General features: G+C 41.0%; 1 protein-coding gene across 1 annotated transcript in view; it reads right to left on the bottom strand.

The window, feature by feature from the left end:
* Positions 1-14,608, bottom strand: part of ryr2a (ryanodine receptor 2a (cardiac)) — a 183,409-nt gene that overhangs the window by 76,288 nt on the left and 92,513 nt on the right. Inside the window, exons 25-39 of the mRNA XM_022208750.2 lie at positions 13,661-13,808; positions 13,338-13,441; positions 12,806-12,910; positions 10,509-10,683; positions 9,163-9,371; positions 8,767-8,937; positions 8,183-8,328; positions 7,944-8,058; positions 7,566-7,726; positions 5,759-5,918; positions 5,169-5,255; positions 3,496-3,627; positions 2,188-2,282; positions 1,928-2,103; positions 504-1,159 (exon numbers count right to left, since the gene is read on the bottom strand). Of these exons, the coding sequence (XP_022064442.1) occupies positions 504-1,159; positions 1,928-2,103; positions 2,188-2,282; positions 3,496-3,627; positions 5,169-5,255; positions 5,759-5,918; positions 7,566-7,726; positions 7,944-8,058; positions 8,183-8,328; positions 8,767-8,937; positions 9,163-9,371; positions 10,509-10,683; positions 12,806-12,910; positions 13,338-13,441; positions 13,661-13,808 (2,640 nt within the window). The remainder of the gene's footprint in view (positions 1-503; positions 1,160-1,927; positions 2,104-2,187; positions 2,283-3,495; positions 3,628-5,168; positions 5,256-5,758; positions 5,919-7,565; positions 7,727-7,943; positions 8,059-8,182; positions 8,329-8,766; positions 8,938-9,162; positions 9,372-10,508; positions 10,684-12,805; positions 12,911-13,337; positions 13,442-13,660; positions 13,809-14,608) is intronic.

The following is a 14,608-nucleotide window of genomic DNA, read 5'->3' as shown; positions in this document are numbered from 1 at the left end:
CCATTAGGAAGTCCCTTTTAGAACTTCAGTATAAATGACAAAACATAAAACACTGAAGTCCTCATTCTGCGGAAAATGGGCAAAGTTTATAGATCAGATCTGTTTTTTTATTATTATTAAGTTATTGTGAGGCTTTAGCAGTCTGAGTTAGACAAATCAGATGGTATCTTCCACCTGTGTTCTCCATTCATATTAGAAGCCTTAAAGCACATTAGTAAAAAAAAAAACTGCCAGTATGAACAGAAAGAATGAAGCCCTATTTCATCAATGCCTGTATAAATATTGTTCATAGAGAGACTTCATATCTTTTAAGAGATTGCTGAACAAGGACTATGACAAGAAAAACTCAGCATCTCTAAAATTATCAGAGAGTCCCAGGTAATACTAATCCTGTGTGAACAGTACATATGTGACACATCGTCTCATCCCTGTGGTTGAGGGACACTGAATTACAGTGAAATTTAAAATAAAATGTCAAACTGACAGAATGTACTGAGCGTTACCTGGAGTTTTACTGGCTCTGGTAGCTTCATCTGCAGCAGGCCTTCTTTAGGCATGCTGCTCCCACCATCCTGTCCTCCTCCCTTAGTCTCCACCTCCTTCACAGCCTCCAGCTCCATGCAGAGCTCCTCCTGCCCATCTCGTTCAGAGAACACAGATGGTTCAATCAGTCGCAGGATGTTCTTCAGATCTCCGTTTTTGAAAACACCCATGATGAGCATGGTGTAGAAGAGTTTGATGAGGGGGACAAAGAGAAACTCTGTGCTGCCTCCTATCGGATCCCGTACATGCATACTTCCCTCTCGCACTGCTTCTGTCAGCATCTCAATGGTTTTGACTTTCAGTATATCTAAGGGGAACTCTGGGCTGTACTGGAAAAAGTCTCCTGATCCGGACCCATTGCCACCATTGTTACGGCATGATGGTCCAGTGCTACATACAAAACTTGGGGATGAGAAGTGCATTCTGGGTCTCAGGGAGGTGCTGAGTCCGATGCCGGGCAGGCCATGTTTCTTCTTCTCATCTGAGAACAGGGTGATGCTCTTCGTTTCATCCGTCATGGGAACAATGTACTCATTGTTCATCATGAGGCGAGCTGTTGCGTAGCTGCTCAGGTGGATGTCGATGAGGAGGTTGTAGTAGCCTGCACGAAGCAGACCTGTGGTAACGGGCAGACAGGAACATTAACTATAACACAGCATTACCATTCTTAATGAACAGACCACATCTAAAACCTTGCTGTACCATCCATCCATTAGTTAGAGCCACTTCCTCCTGTTAAGGGCCACTGGAGACACTATCTCAGCTGGCTATGAGCTGGAGGTGGACTACAGGCTAACCAGGTCACTGGCAGTAAAATGTACATGAACGTATTCCTCATATGGCTGTACATGGTTAGTGTCTGCCTTTGTTCCTTTTGGTAGTGGATCTAAATTGTCTACCTAGTTTCTACTTACCTTAAAGAAATAAATTTTCTGCTGTTTTTATTATTTATTTTTTCACAGACTATTTTTTGGGCTCAATCGCTTTTTCCTGTATTTGATAAAAACAGTGCAGAGAAACAGAAAATGTGGAATTGGAGTAGCAGAATGACAGGGAGCAAATGGTTCCACCAGCCAGCAGACAAACCAGGGACTTGGTGGGACAGATTACGGAAGGTTCCCCTTCAGTATGACAATATCTGTGAAGAAGAATGAGCCAAACTGCCCACATCCCAACAGGTTAATGGGAGCAGATTAACAAGGAAAAAACAATCTTTAATTTGTTTAAAGATCAAATCACAAAAAGCAAATGGGTTGGAATTATTTCTAAAGCAACTTTTGAATGAGTAAATTTGGAGAAATAACGCATTATGCTGACATGCATAACAACAATACACAACAGCAGAGGTGAGCACAGCGTTTGAAATGTTGCTTGCGTTTCTTACCTGGCATATACTTATTCTCGATGGCCTGCAGGAGCTGTGCCTCGTCAACGTGGGAGCAGAGGGCATGAGCCACCCGATTGTTTCCCAGAGCACAGATTGCAGAGTACAGTCTGAGAGTATGATAATGGAATTTTAATAAGTCTGTCTGCTCCGACAGCTCCAGGATATCCACCGACCTGAACGACACACAGAGAGACGCTGCATGAGAAATGAGATGGAGAGAGGCTGAAAAGGTGTGCGAGTCACTGCAGCTACTCCACCTGTTCTCCTCAGGTATGTGCAGAGACATGAACTGCAGCGGTTCATTACAGTGGACCTGCCAGCCATGTCGGTCATTCACTCTGGATGCAGAGACCTGGACAAAAACAGTTAGCCTTTCAAACACAGAATGCATCAAGGTTATGTTCCAATTATAACCAGCAGGAAACGTCTCAGGATTGGCCCTCTGTGTAGTTACAGTACAGAATAAAGAGTCATAAAACTATTTAAACTGATCTCATAGCTTCCATACGGTTCTACTAAGATAAGGCTTGCACAAAAACATCTAAAACAGAAGTGTCAAACTCATCTTAATTCAGGGGCCACATTCAGCCCAATCTGACCTCAAGTGAGCTGGACCAGTAAAATCACAGCATAATAACCTAGAAATAATCACAACTCCACATTTTCCCCTTTATTTTAGTGCAAAATAATGCATTCTGAAAATGTTTACATTTAAGGAACCATCTTGTCACAAAACATTATGAACACCCTAAAATTTGTTAAGAAAAATAAATTACATTTTGACAACATTATGCCCCAGTTTATCATTTACACATGAATACTTCCAGATCAGTTTATCTACAAAGAGACAAAACATTTAGTCACAGGTATGTGGAACTGAACGATGTAGTATTTTACTTTAAAAAAGACAAAAAACAAAAAAACAAGACAAAATATTACAAAAATGAGACGGAAAATGGCAAAAGCAAGAAACAAAACAACAAAAAATGAGATAAATACACGAAACTAAACAAAAAAGAGAAAAATTTGACAAAAAAGTTATAAATCAACCAAAAAATGAACAAATGAGACAAAAAAATGACGAAAGTATGTAACAAAATGACAAAAACGATACACAAAATGAATACCGGTAAATCAAAACACGAAATGACAAAAGATACAAAAATCACAAGCGAGATAAAAAAGAAACAAAACAATAAAAACTTGAGACAAATAACAAAAATCAGACAGACAAAGACAAAATGCAACAAAAACAAGACAAAATATACAAAAATGAGACAGATAAAGACAACAGCAAGAAACAAAACAATAAAAAATGAGACAAATTACATGAAACTAAACAAAAAAGAGACAAAAATGAGACACAAAATGACAAAAGAACAATGAGCAATCTAGTATTTTACTTTATGATCAAGACAACTTGTCATGGTCTCGAAATTATTTTAAATTTATAGTTTTACTAATTTTACAAATTGCAGTTAATTGGAGGTCAATTGGAGGGTCGGTTTGACATGTTTGACATCCCCAGTCTAACATCTATCTCATAGTAGAAGTTGCTACAGTACCTTGAGGAAGTGATTGGGAACACGACTCCACAGGACAGGAGTGAGAAACTGGACATGAAGCCGTGGAGGACACTGGGGAACTGGATTCTTCCTCTCACTCTTAAACAGACCAGCTGACAAGGGCATGACATTCTGCCAGAACACAGACATGTTGGACAGGATTACACTATCACATGAGCCACAACTGGACACTGTGGGTGTTTTTTTTAAAACTCCAAACCAAGTGATCAACACACTAGAGTCCATTGGTATATGAGACATCACCTCATCTCAAACCGACACGATGTAAGAAAACAAGAATAAAGCATTATCGTCCTCTTTTAATTCAATCACAGTTATTCATTTTGATCTGCTCAGTGTAGAAAGTGAATTTTAAGGCACACAGTTGCTGCTCTTCTTAATCCTGCTCACTGTAAGCTCCCCCTCCAGGCACAAGGTGTCACTAAAAACACATCCAACAGACATGAACTGCAACAGGAGAGTTTAAAGTCTATCTAGCTGCTGATAAAACCCCTTTAAATTAATCTGGAAAATATTTACCTTTCCATGACAACACTTTCTGTCTTAAAATGTCATAAATGTAACTTCAGGGCTTTTTTAAGACCAATTCATGAAGCCTTTCCCTCTCTCACCATCCACTACTGCTCATCCTACAAACATCACACGGACATGTTAAGGTTAAAAATTAGATTTTCACTAGAGGGGGTCTTTTCAAGCATTTCTGTGTCTATGTTGCTGTTTTGGTCTGTTTTTTTTCCATAGTTTATTTCCTGATGGATTTATATAAAACTTCCCCTTCCTTGTGTACCACTACCTCCTCCTTTTCTTGACTGTCTGCCCTGCCCTCATTACTTTCACCGATGTCTCGTCCTGTGTCTCCCTCTTTTAGTTTGGTCCAGTTTGTCAGGCTTGACTCCTGGTTCTCTGCATGTTTGCCACCTGTCTATCCTGCATCCTTAGAGCTCCCCGTGTCTTTTTAGCTTTGCATTCTGTTTTGTTGGATTTGTTTTCTTAACCATGAACCTTACCTGAGTAATTGTATGAAACTTTAGTGGCTTTTTGTTTGTAAAAACTGAAATGTAGCACGACAATTCTGCATTGTGTGTCCTTCAATTTGGTACATTACTCATCATACCTGTACATATCCATGTGTACATTCATCATGTCTCATATGTGCATGGGAAAAGTGTACAGTCTTTATGTATTTTTAGTTTTAATTTACTTTGTTTTTCTTGTCTTGCTTTGCATCTGTAACATGTAAATTTCCCCAGTGGGGGATCAATAAAGTTTGACTATTTTGTCAAGCCCTGCAAGCTTTCACTAAGCTGTTCATTAAGTTCAACTGAAGTTACTTTTGTTTATTTCACCTGTCTGCATTTGGCTTCTGGGGTTTTTGAACATTACAAAAGCACAAAATCTATTCTACTGGGTGCCACTAGAGGGGTTTTTATTAGGAAGGAGCTACAGAAACTACAGGGAAACCTGATTACTGATGGGAACAACCAACACAACAGAACTGGTTGGAATTCACAGTAAGAAGAGACCTGGAATAATACTTCAGTTTGACTTTGAGATTTTAACGAAAAGCAAGTAAGTGTGTGCGTCCAATGGATGGGATGACATCAGAAACTTCTTTTAACTGAACCTCTTAGGATAACCGAGAATCCACACACCTTAATACGCCCCAGTTCAAACTGGAAGACATTCGGACTGGTAGCTTTGGCAAAGACTGCAGGAAACAGCTTAGTACTGGGCTCCACCTGTGCAGAGGAGTGCATCATTAGTCCAACTAGTCTTTCTTTCTTTGTAGTCAAAAATCAAGTTAAAGTGAGATCATCATGTAAGCGTACGCAGCACCATGGAATGGATGACAGAAGAGCAAAGCCCTTGTGTTGCAGACTGGAAGCTGAACAGGCAGGGACACAACAGACAATATGAAGAAACGTATACTGCCAGCTGTCAACTTACAAATCAAGATCAGATGAGATTTCCAGTTAGCATCTAAGCTAACTGATCTTGACATTTGCAGCTGCGGTTTTCAACTATGACCTAATGAGTGATCAATAGCAGTGTATTCTTTCCTGGTTGAAGTCTGTTTGACTACGAGCAACAACAGGTGCAGGAAAACACACTGTGAGTATTCATCTTTTTAATAGAGCAAGTACAAAAAACAATTAGGCTCAAACAAATGGGACTTATTTTGGTGTGATGAAAGAAAAATTCAGGAATGTAAAAAACCTGAGACACTATATCAAATATTTACCTGGTAGTACGTGCCGAGCTCTTTGCCGTTGGCTGTGAAGGTCAGCAAACCGTTTGTTGTGTCAACCAGACAGCCGATCTCTAAGCCGTTGTTGTTTCTGCCCTGACCAGGACTGCTGCTCTCTCCAGCCCACACCATGTAACAGTTACTGCGTTTTATACTGTAGGACACAGTGGAAAGAGTGGCACATCCATGTCTGATAGAGGTAAAAAACATACAGATTTAATGGATTATTGCTTAAATGACTGGCTTCACAACGCATGTTTAGCTGTTGGGATTTTGTCCACATGAAGTAAAAAGTCACAGAGCACTTTGGTAGGAACACCTGCAATTCATAGAATTATCCAGCCAGCCAACGATACATCCTGCAGAAATCATAATAAGGAAAAAATGTGCCGTCACTGATTCTGACAACATGTCTAGCCTTGAAGTAATTGGGTACTTCAGCTGAAGACCACAACGAGTTTCACTGATGCTGTGTCAGAATATGGCATCAAAAGCATGACACCATGGATCCCATCTGCCTTTTGTCACCAATAAAGGCTGCTGCTGGTGGTTTGATGGTGTGTGAAATGTTTCCTTTGATACCAGTCTGTGATGGTTTGAATGCCACAGCCTGTCTATTATTGCCGACGACCTGTATCTCTTTATGGTCATTTTCTAATGGCTACTTCCAGCAGGACAATGCAGCATGTCACCAAGAAAAGTCTCCTCAAATCAGTTTGATGAACATGACAATACTTTCAGCCAACATCAGTAGCCTCCACAGCCTCCAGATCTGAATCCAACTTCATCACGGTAGAAATGGATGTGTTAAAACAGGAATTTGGTGACATGAGTGTGCATCCATCCATGAGCTATACCTGCTTTATCCTGTAGAGGTCGCAGGAGGCTGGAACATATCCCAACTGGTATTATGTGGGGGACACCCTGGACAGGTGGCCAGGCCATCACAGGACTAACATAAAGTGAATAACAACCGTACACTCTCAAACTCACAACTACAGCCATTGTAGAATAACCAGAGAACCAAGACTGCATGTCTTTGGACTGTGGGAGGAAACTGGAGCATGCAGAGAAAACCCACACAAGAACCTTTATGCAGTGCTAGCCACTACACTGCCTATCTTTTACCTAGCATGGATGTGCAGCTGTAGAATCTGTGAATGAAGCAGAATCTAAAAGGAATGTTTTCAATATTCTTTGAATCAATGACCCCAAGAACTGAGGCTGTCTGAGAGCAAAGAAGTGGCACCTGATGAGGACTTCTCTTGAAACCAGTTCACCACGAGGGTGGCTGGTTGTCTGAGCTGTTTATATGCTCAGCGTAGTTGTAAAGAGCGGTTCTCTGGGTTACTGTGACCTTTCTGTCAGCTCCAACCAGTCGGACCATTCTTCTTTGACCTCTCTCATCAGCAAGGTGTTTCTATCCACAAAACTGCAATTCACTAGACTTTCACTTTCAATTTTTTGCACCGTTATGATTAAACTCTAGAAACAGTTGGGAAGAAATGCAGCAACGATGTCATGGTCAAATAATGATGCCTTGATTGGACTTGACTCTAATTAAATTGACTTAACGCTCAAAGTCACTGACATCACATTTTTTCTCCATTTTGAGGTTTGAAAATAGGTGAGCTTCTGACCTGTACCTGCAGGACTTTACTTTATTCCACCACTGGTACTAATTGGATATTTACACCAACAAGCAGATGAGAAAGTGTTCCAAACTAAACATTTGGTGATTACATGGCACAGACAACCTGTAGCTATCGTGCCACATGCTGTTCATCCCTGCTTGACGAACCTCTCATGAACTTTGCCCTTTTCGTCTCCTAGGGTAACAGTGACAGTTCGGACCTTGTGCAGCTCAAAGCCTGGGTCGTACTGATGAAAGTCAGAAGTTACCCAGCCCACCCAAACACTGCTGGGCTCTTGACCAGGGAAGATCCGGACTGAGTAGTAGTGCTGCACAGAAAAAGAAAAAGAGAGAGAGAAGGCATGCAATTATGCCAAGTTTATATCCACTGTCCATCATCACAGTTACTTTCTTGAAAGACTTCACAACACATTATCCAACAGTAAATCAACACAGAACTCAATCTGTAGCTGTACTTGCAAATGTACAATGGCAGGTTATCAGAGACATGCAGCATGTTGTGAGTTTGAAACTGCAGTGCCTTACGGTAGATGCCTGCATGAGGAATTCATAGCTATCCTTGTCGTCAGCCATCACTTCCTCTGAGAGACGTGCAGACGAAGGACAGCTGTTGTCTGGCTTGTTTCTCTTCAGTGTGAACCTTGTGGATCATATGGTTGGTTCAGGTTTAAAAATATGTAAACACAGTGACAGAAGGGTGACACAACTGTTTCAAAATATGTTAAATGTAATTTTGTTAACAATTCAGATGGCAGAGGGTGTACCGTTGTTTGAGCTTTGACGGCTTCTCCTGGTTGTAATCTTTGTGGTTGTTGAATTCATCTCTGTCAGGTCCGTTGGGGCCGTTGTGACCGTGAGGCGTCTTCATCAGGACCTCAAAGTCTGACACAGTTTCAAAGTCCTCCAGCTCCTGAAGAAACAAGACAGTCATACACCTTACATGTAACTTTGCTGTAACAGGAAGTAGCCTTCTCACAGCATTCTAGGAACTCCATAAATCTCAGATCAAATTTGAGCTACTAGGGTGGAGATAGATCAGTTAGATATATACTTAGAAACAGTTTGCCGAGATTTAAAATGCTACTCATGATGGGGAGTAAGTAATTTGGAAGAGGGAGAAATTTCAGAAATATGTTTGTTAACACAGATATGAAATTATATCCTATACAAGTCCTAGAGCTGCAAAGTTCAGCTGATTTCACTGTAGAATTATTGCAAAATTTGTGGAAGAAAAGCGAGGTTAGTAAAGAAATCCAAGGTAATGTGCAGCAAATATTTTTATGGACCATGACAGACAACAGATGGCAGTTTGCATCCGAGTGTGTGCATTACACACAGTATCTGTTACCCTCTTTGGTGAGAAGACAGCGCTGCTAGGTGAGGATCTGGATTCGTCACACTCGATGGGCGTGCTCAGTCTGTAGAAGGTTATGTCGGTGTAGCTGTTCTGGGAGCCAAACGACCTCTGGGTGACCTTTAGGCACGGACACGACTCCACTGTTCCATCTATTCTGGTCACCTGAAAAAGGAACATTTGTTCTGTCTGTGCTGACAGTTTTGCATGTTACAAGCAGCTCTGTGTTGAGGGAGAGAACACGTTTGATAGTATTGATGCTTTGAAATGTATCTGAGCCCATAAGTGCTGAAAGTTCTACCAAAAATCCACACTAACAACATACTCAGCCAGACATTAGCCACATAGTGTTAACTAAGTACACTGTATATTCTAAGTGACTCCCTTCACCTCAATGTGTTGGTGATTGGGGGGCACAGGCACAAACTGAGGCAGCCTCTTGCTGAGCCACATGGTGACGTCCCGGTTCATATTGACGGCGAAAGGCTCGTAGCCTTCCTGCAGGCCACAGATGGTGAAGTACTTCAGAGTGCTGACGTTTTTACCAAAGTTCATCCTCCCCACCTGGCACACGCCCAGACTGCATACTGGAATAAAACCTGGAACACACAGAAACAATCAAATACTAAAATGGTTGCTGGTAAACAAGTTTGCTGTATTATTTCCTGTAAAAGCATGAATAAAGGAACCATTTAAAAAAACTCCATAATCACTTTGTCAATAGAGAAACAAAAGCAAAATCTTCAGAAAATTTGATAAAGTATGGATTTACACACATTGCACACAGTTGTAGTCAGTGTTCTCTTATCTTTAAGATGCTCTGAACAACATTCTTTTGGTAGCAGTCTACAAGCTCCAGTCAAGCTTTTGGTTGCATCTGTGACCACTCCTCTTGAGAGAATTGGTGCAGTTCAACTACATTTTCTCTCTTTCAGACTTGTTTCTTCCACACAGTCCTCACGTTCTTGATTGACTGAGGGGAGACCAGTCTAAAACCTTCATTCTAGCCTGATTCAGATGTTTCTGTACCACTGTTGATGTGTGTTTTGGGTCAGTCTGTTGTTGGAACATCCATCTCCATCCAAGATCCAACCTTCTGACTCATAATTTTAGGTTGTCCTGAAAAATGTAAACTCAATATTTCTTTCCAATTATTCTATTTACTTTTTGTAAAGCTCAGTTCCACTGGCACCAAAACAGCCCCAGGGCATAATACTACCACCACCATGCTTGAGAGTAGTTTGGGTGTTCTTGGGTCACCTTCTCTCCTCCCAATATATTTCTGGTCATTGTAGCCAAATACCTCATACTTTTCATCTGACAATAGAAGAAGTGTTTGTGGCTGAGTCAGATGAGTGTATCAAACGGTCCTACTTTAAACTGGCTCAGAGAAGTCAACAGCTGTAGTCAATTGTAATCACACGACAAGTAAAAAGGTCATGCCACCAAGAAAATCTATTAATGCAACAGTCTACATCATCAAAACTGATAATTCATGTTGCTGTATGTTTATTTTTGACCCCGCAGATATAGAATAATTTATCGATATAATAAAATGATGAAGATGCCCATATGTATGATGGATTTTTGTGACAAAAACATATTTAAATGATTCCATCAATGAAAATTCAAAGTTGTAGCAGTGACTGGAAACAACACTTTATACTATACGTTGTCTTTACATGTGCATATAACACACAGCTGTATTAGTGTGACTTGTTCAGTACAGCACTGACCTTCTCCTGTCTCAAAGTCTTTAAAGGCCAGCTCAGATCCAGAATCATCCAGCAGCACTTCTCCATTAAGCGTGAACATCATGGTGTGTTCGTTCAGATCCACCATGCAGCCCACCACATCCCCCGTCTGCCAGGCACGCCCAAAGTGTTCATTGCCCTGGTGCCAGCGCTGGACCTGAAAAACACACAAGTACATGTACAGGGAGGCCTGCAAAAACTTAACTCAAGCCTGAAAGTTGGTGGTGATGATGCTTCTGTCCACCACAGAGATCAACTGCGACACCGTGTATTTTAAATTACCGTAACGCCTCGCTACTTCGTACGATTTTAATCATTCAAATTGCCCCTGAAAGCGGTGAAACGGGGCTTTCTGGTGCTATTACATGCACTATGTTAATGACTGACTGGCGTGTGGGGGGAGGGAGGAAATGAGCGTGAGTTATAGTGCTAAAAGGGTTAAAAGGAGGATTTTCTCATATGATTACTATGTGATGACTGGTGTGGAATGGTAGGTATCAGTATGATCAGCCACAGTTATTATTATATTGCTAAAGGTGTTTTTCCCTCTAAAATCTCCAAGAATTTCGATTTTACAATAACTGATGTTGACAAACTTTCTTAGGGGTAAGCATTCTGTAAAGATTAAGTAGATTAGTCCCTTTGAATATTGTCCTCTGCAGAAATGGATGGCAAAGCCTAAACTTTGTCTTTGGTCCGTCAGACATAAAATCGGATTACGGTCAGCCATAGACTCCAAGCAAAACCACGCATTTGCAATTGCCAGGTGTATGACAACGCATCAGAAAACACTGCTAGCATGGTCTTTGTTATTCATTTCTTTGTTGTTTCATTTTAAAGTTGTTTTACTATGTGTGTTTCAGGTTCCTTTTTTGTGTGTTTTCCCTCCTTTTTGATTGTCTATTGATATTCTTGGTTCGGCAGTATGATTTCAGCCTTCTCGGCCAACTACTTATCTGGCGCAAAGGGCTTCTTTGCAAAGAAGGCAAACAGCTTCTGGTCAGTAATGCGTTTTAAAACTAAAATACATCACAACTATCTCCTTTCCTGCATCTAACAGTCCAGCAAAATTGATTACTCCCTTCCCAGACCTGGTCAGTCAAAGGGTCATTATGCCATGTTGCTGCTTGGCCTGAACATTCACTCCTGTTTCAACACATATATTTTATTGTGGTCACCACGTCCAATTCAGACTCATGTAATTAATATGTCAGCCTCCTTCTCTCCCATCTTGGCAGAACTTTAAAAAATCCAGGACCCATTACGGCACAAAACTATTTAGTTTTTTTTATATAATCGTATCTATGATACCCATGAGTCGACAGCATATTTCTCAAATCCAGGGAAAGTTTGGGATCTACATTTAACTATCAGAAGTTTGCTCCAACTTACATCCAAATCAGGTTATGTCAAACTTATTATCACAAGCAGACCGAGGTGTCTTGGATCTAACTGAATTGTGGCAAAAGAAGAGTGCTAAAGACTTTAATGTGCCAATAAATGATAATTCAGAAGAAACGAAAGCAGTAGGGGAAAGAGTCTGGCTGTATACACACAGCACTCCATCTACTGTGGAAACTTTAAGTTTCTAGGATCCACTATCTTCCAGGATCTTAAGTGGACACTCAACATAGACACCATTAACAAAAATGCCCAGCAAAGGATGCACTTCCTGCTTCAGATCAGAAGTTCAGCGTGCCCCATGAGATGCTGATCTAATTCTACACTGCCATAATTCATCCTGTTGTCTGCTCTTCAGGTAATGTCTGGTTTGGATAAGTCAATAAAAAGGACAGAGACAGGCCACAATGGACAGTCAGGACTGCAGAAAAAGCAACTGGGGCTGGCCTGCCTTCCATTTAGGACTTATACATGTCCAGAGTCAGGAAATATGCAGGTAGCATCACTGCAGACTCATCAGAACCCTGAAAACTCCCCCTGTCATAAGTCAGGTCATGAAGAGAGTATAAACTTCTCAGCATCCGGATTGATGAACAATTATGATCAAAATTTCATAGAGGTGTAGAACTTGTGTCAACTCAAGGACTTTCCATCAAGAATCCACATCTTTTGATGGTAACTGTGCTGAGATGTGATTTTTGTGAGGCACAGTTCACAGCAGCTGCTTTATGTGAACACCAAACTCAGAATGTTTTCGGGTAGCTCCAGCGATCATCTCCACTTTTCAAAATATATTTTGAAGAGAAAATTCCAGCAACCTTCCCATAAAAACAATTAAATTGTAGTGCGATAACACGAGTAAAGAAAAATCCAGGCACCTTGAAACCATCAAAGACAAAGGCCTGGTCGTCAGATCCCAGCTCCTGGTCTGGTAGACATCCTGGCCTCGCCCATCCCACCCTCACCTCTCCAGCTGTCAACACCTGGAGGACAAGTGGAAACACAATAATATCCACTTTAGAAACTGTTTTACAAATACAGTACAGCCCCGTGTGATAGACTAGGTTGTGGACTAAAGGTCATATTTCAAAGTTACATTAATTGTAACTATAAACATTCACTGCCTACTCATTGTCTGCAGATCATAATAGGCCAAGAAGCACATGCAGGATAGTACAAACACTGTATTTATTATTGCTCTTCACAATAAACAAAAATATCTGTGTTGGAAACTGAAACAGGGTCTGTACAATTTGTATAAAAATGTTTACAAAACTTCTGATTTAATGTTATTTGGAGAAGAAAAAAAATCAGAGATGCTAATGAGTCAGCTGCAGATATATTTCAAAGTAATGCAGTAATAAATCAAAATCCACATTTTAGTGTCTATGTTAATCAGCATTATCTTACCTCCAGCTCAAAGTACCACTTCCCAGCATTAACGCAGTAGGTTTTCTCTGCTCTGAAAATGCGGAACCTCTCAGCAGACATATTGCTGAGGTCGGATTGAGCTGCTGGATGGGATGCAGAAATAAAGGGAAAGAGACATGAGCATGGAAGCAGTCTGATGAACGATCTAACAAATCTGTTATCACTGAAAAAAATAAATCATCATTGTACTTCAGAATAATTTAGGTGATCACCAAATGTGTTCCCCAAAAACTATTATGCCAAGTATAAGAAAAGATGTCACTGAAGGAAGTTTCCACTCCAGAGTGTAGACAGTGAAGTACCGTGGTCTTGGTCAGGGGCTTCCAGGTTGTATCCATATCCCAGCAGAGTCCTGACGGCCTCTCTCAGACTGTCTTTGTTGGACTTCTTGGTTCTCTCATCCAGCAGAGCGTAAGGGACCAAACGAGGGTTTCTACGATTCTTCACATCCTGACAAAAGGAGGGTAGAAGGGAGATATTGAAATACTCTGAAAGAATCTGGGGGATGACTTGGAAAAGTGAAACAGTCGGTGTCCCTCAGGTATGTTGATCCTTAGCTTGCTCAGGTAAGCAGCAAGCATACACTGTACATGTCTTTCTCTTGTTAATGTATGTAGCATGGACTTAACCAATGGTTCTAGACCGTCAGCTGTGTGATCTGAAGAAAGCTTTCTTGTATTTAAAGTTATCTGAGTCTCCCAGAGTGGGGTTAATGCAGTGAAATGAAAAAGAATGATGATCCGTTGTAGTAGTGCAACGGATCATCATTGATCCGTGATCCGTTCGGATCGACGTCATCGGTTCGGCACACATGTGACCCACGGATCGATTTCTGGAAAAAAAATAAAAAAAGTTGTGCTCCGTCCGCACGCAGCTTGTGGCGAACGGAGAAAGCGGAGGAAAGGAGGAGCTTGAACGCCCCGCGACACTTAAATCTACTCTATGGGAGCATTTTGGTTTCCCTTTCAAATATGACAACGAAGGAAAGAGGTCAGTGGACAAAACTGGGACTGTGGCATAAGAAAGACATATGACAGTGGAAACACATCCACGCATCCACACATTTGAAGTGACATCTAATAATAAACAGACAAAACGTATGTTTATTTGTTGTTGTTTTTTTTTTTTGCCTTTTGCTGATCCGAAAAAATGATCCGATCCGTGACTCTTGATCCGAGGACCAATCCGATCCGTGAGTTTAGTGATCCGTTGCACCACTAATGGGTTGACATGCAGTTGTGAACAAAAGG

Source organism: Acanthochromis polyacanthus, chromosome 19, assembly GCF_021347895.1.
Source record: "Acanthochromis polyacanthus isolate Apoly-LR-REF ecotype Palm Island chromosome 19, KAUST_Apoly_ChrSc, whole genome shotgun sequence".
Lineage (NCBI taxonomy): Eukaryota > Metazoa > Chordata > Actinopteri > Pomacentridae > Acanthochromis > Acanthochromis polyacanthus.
This window is presented reverse-complemented; position numbering and strand designations above follow the sequence as displayed.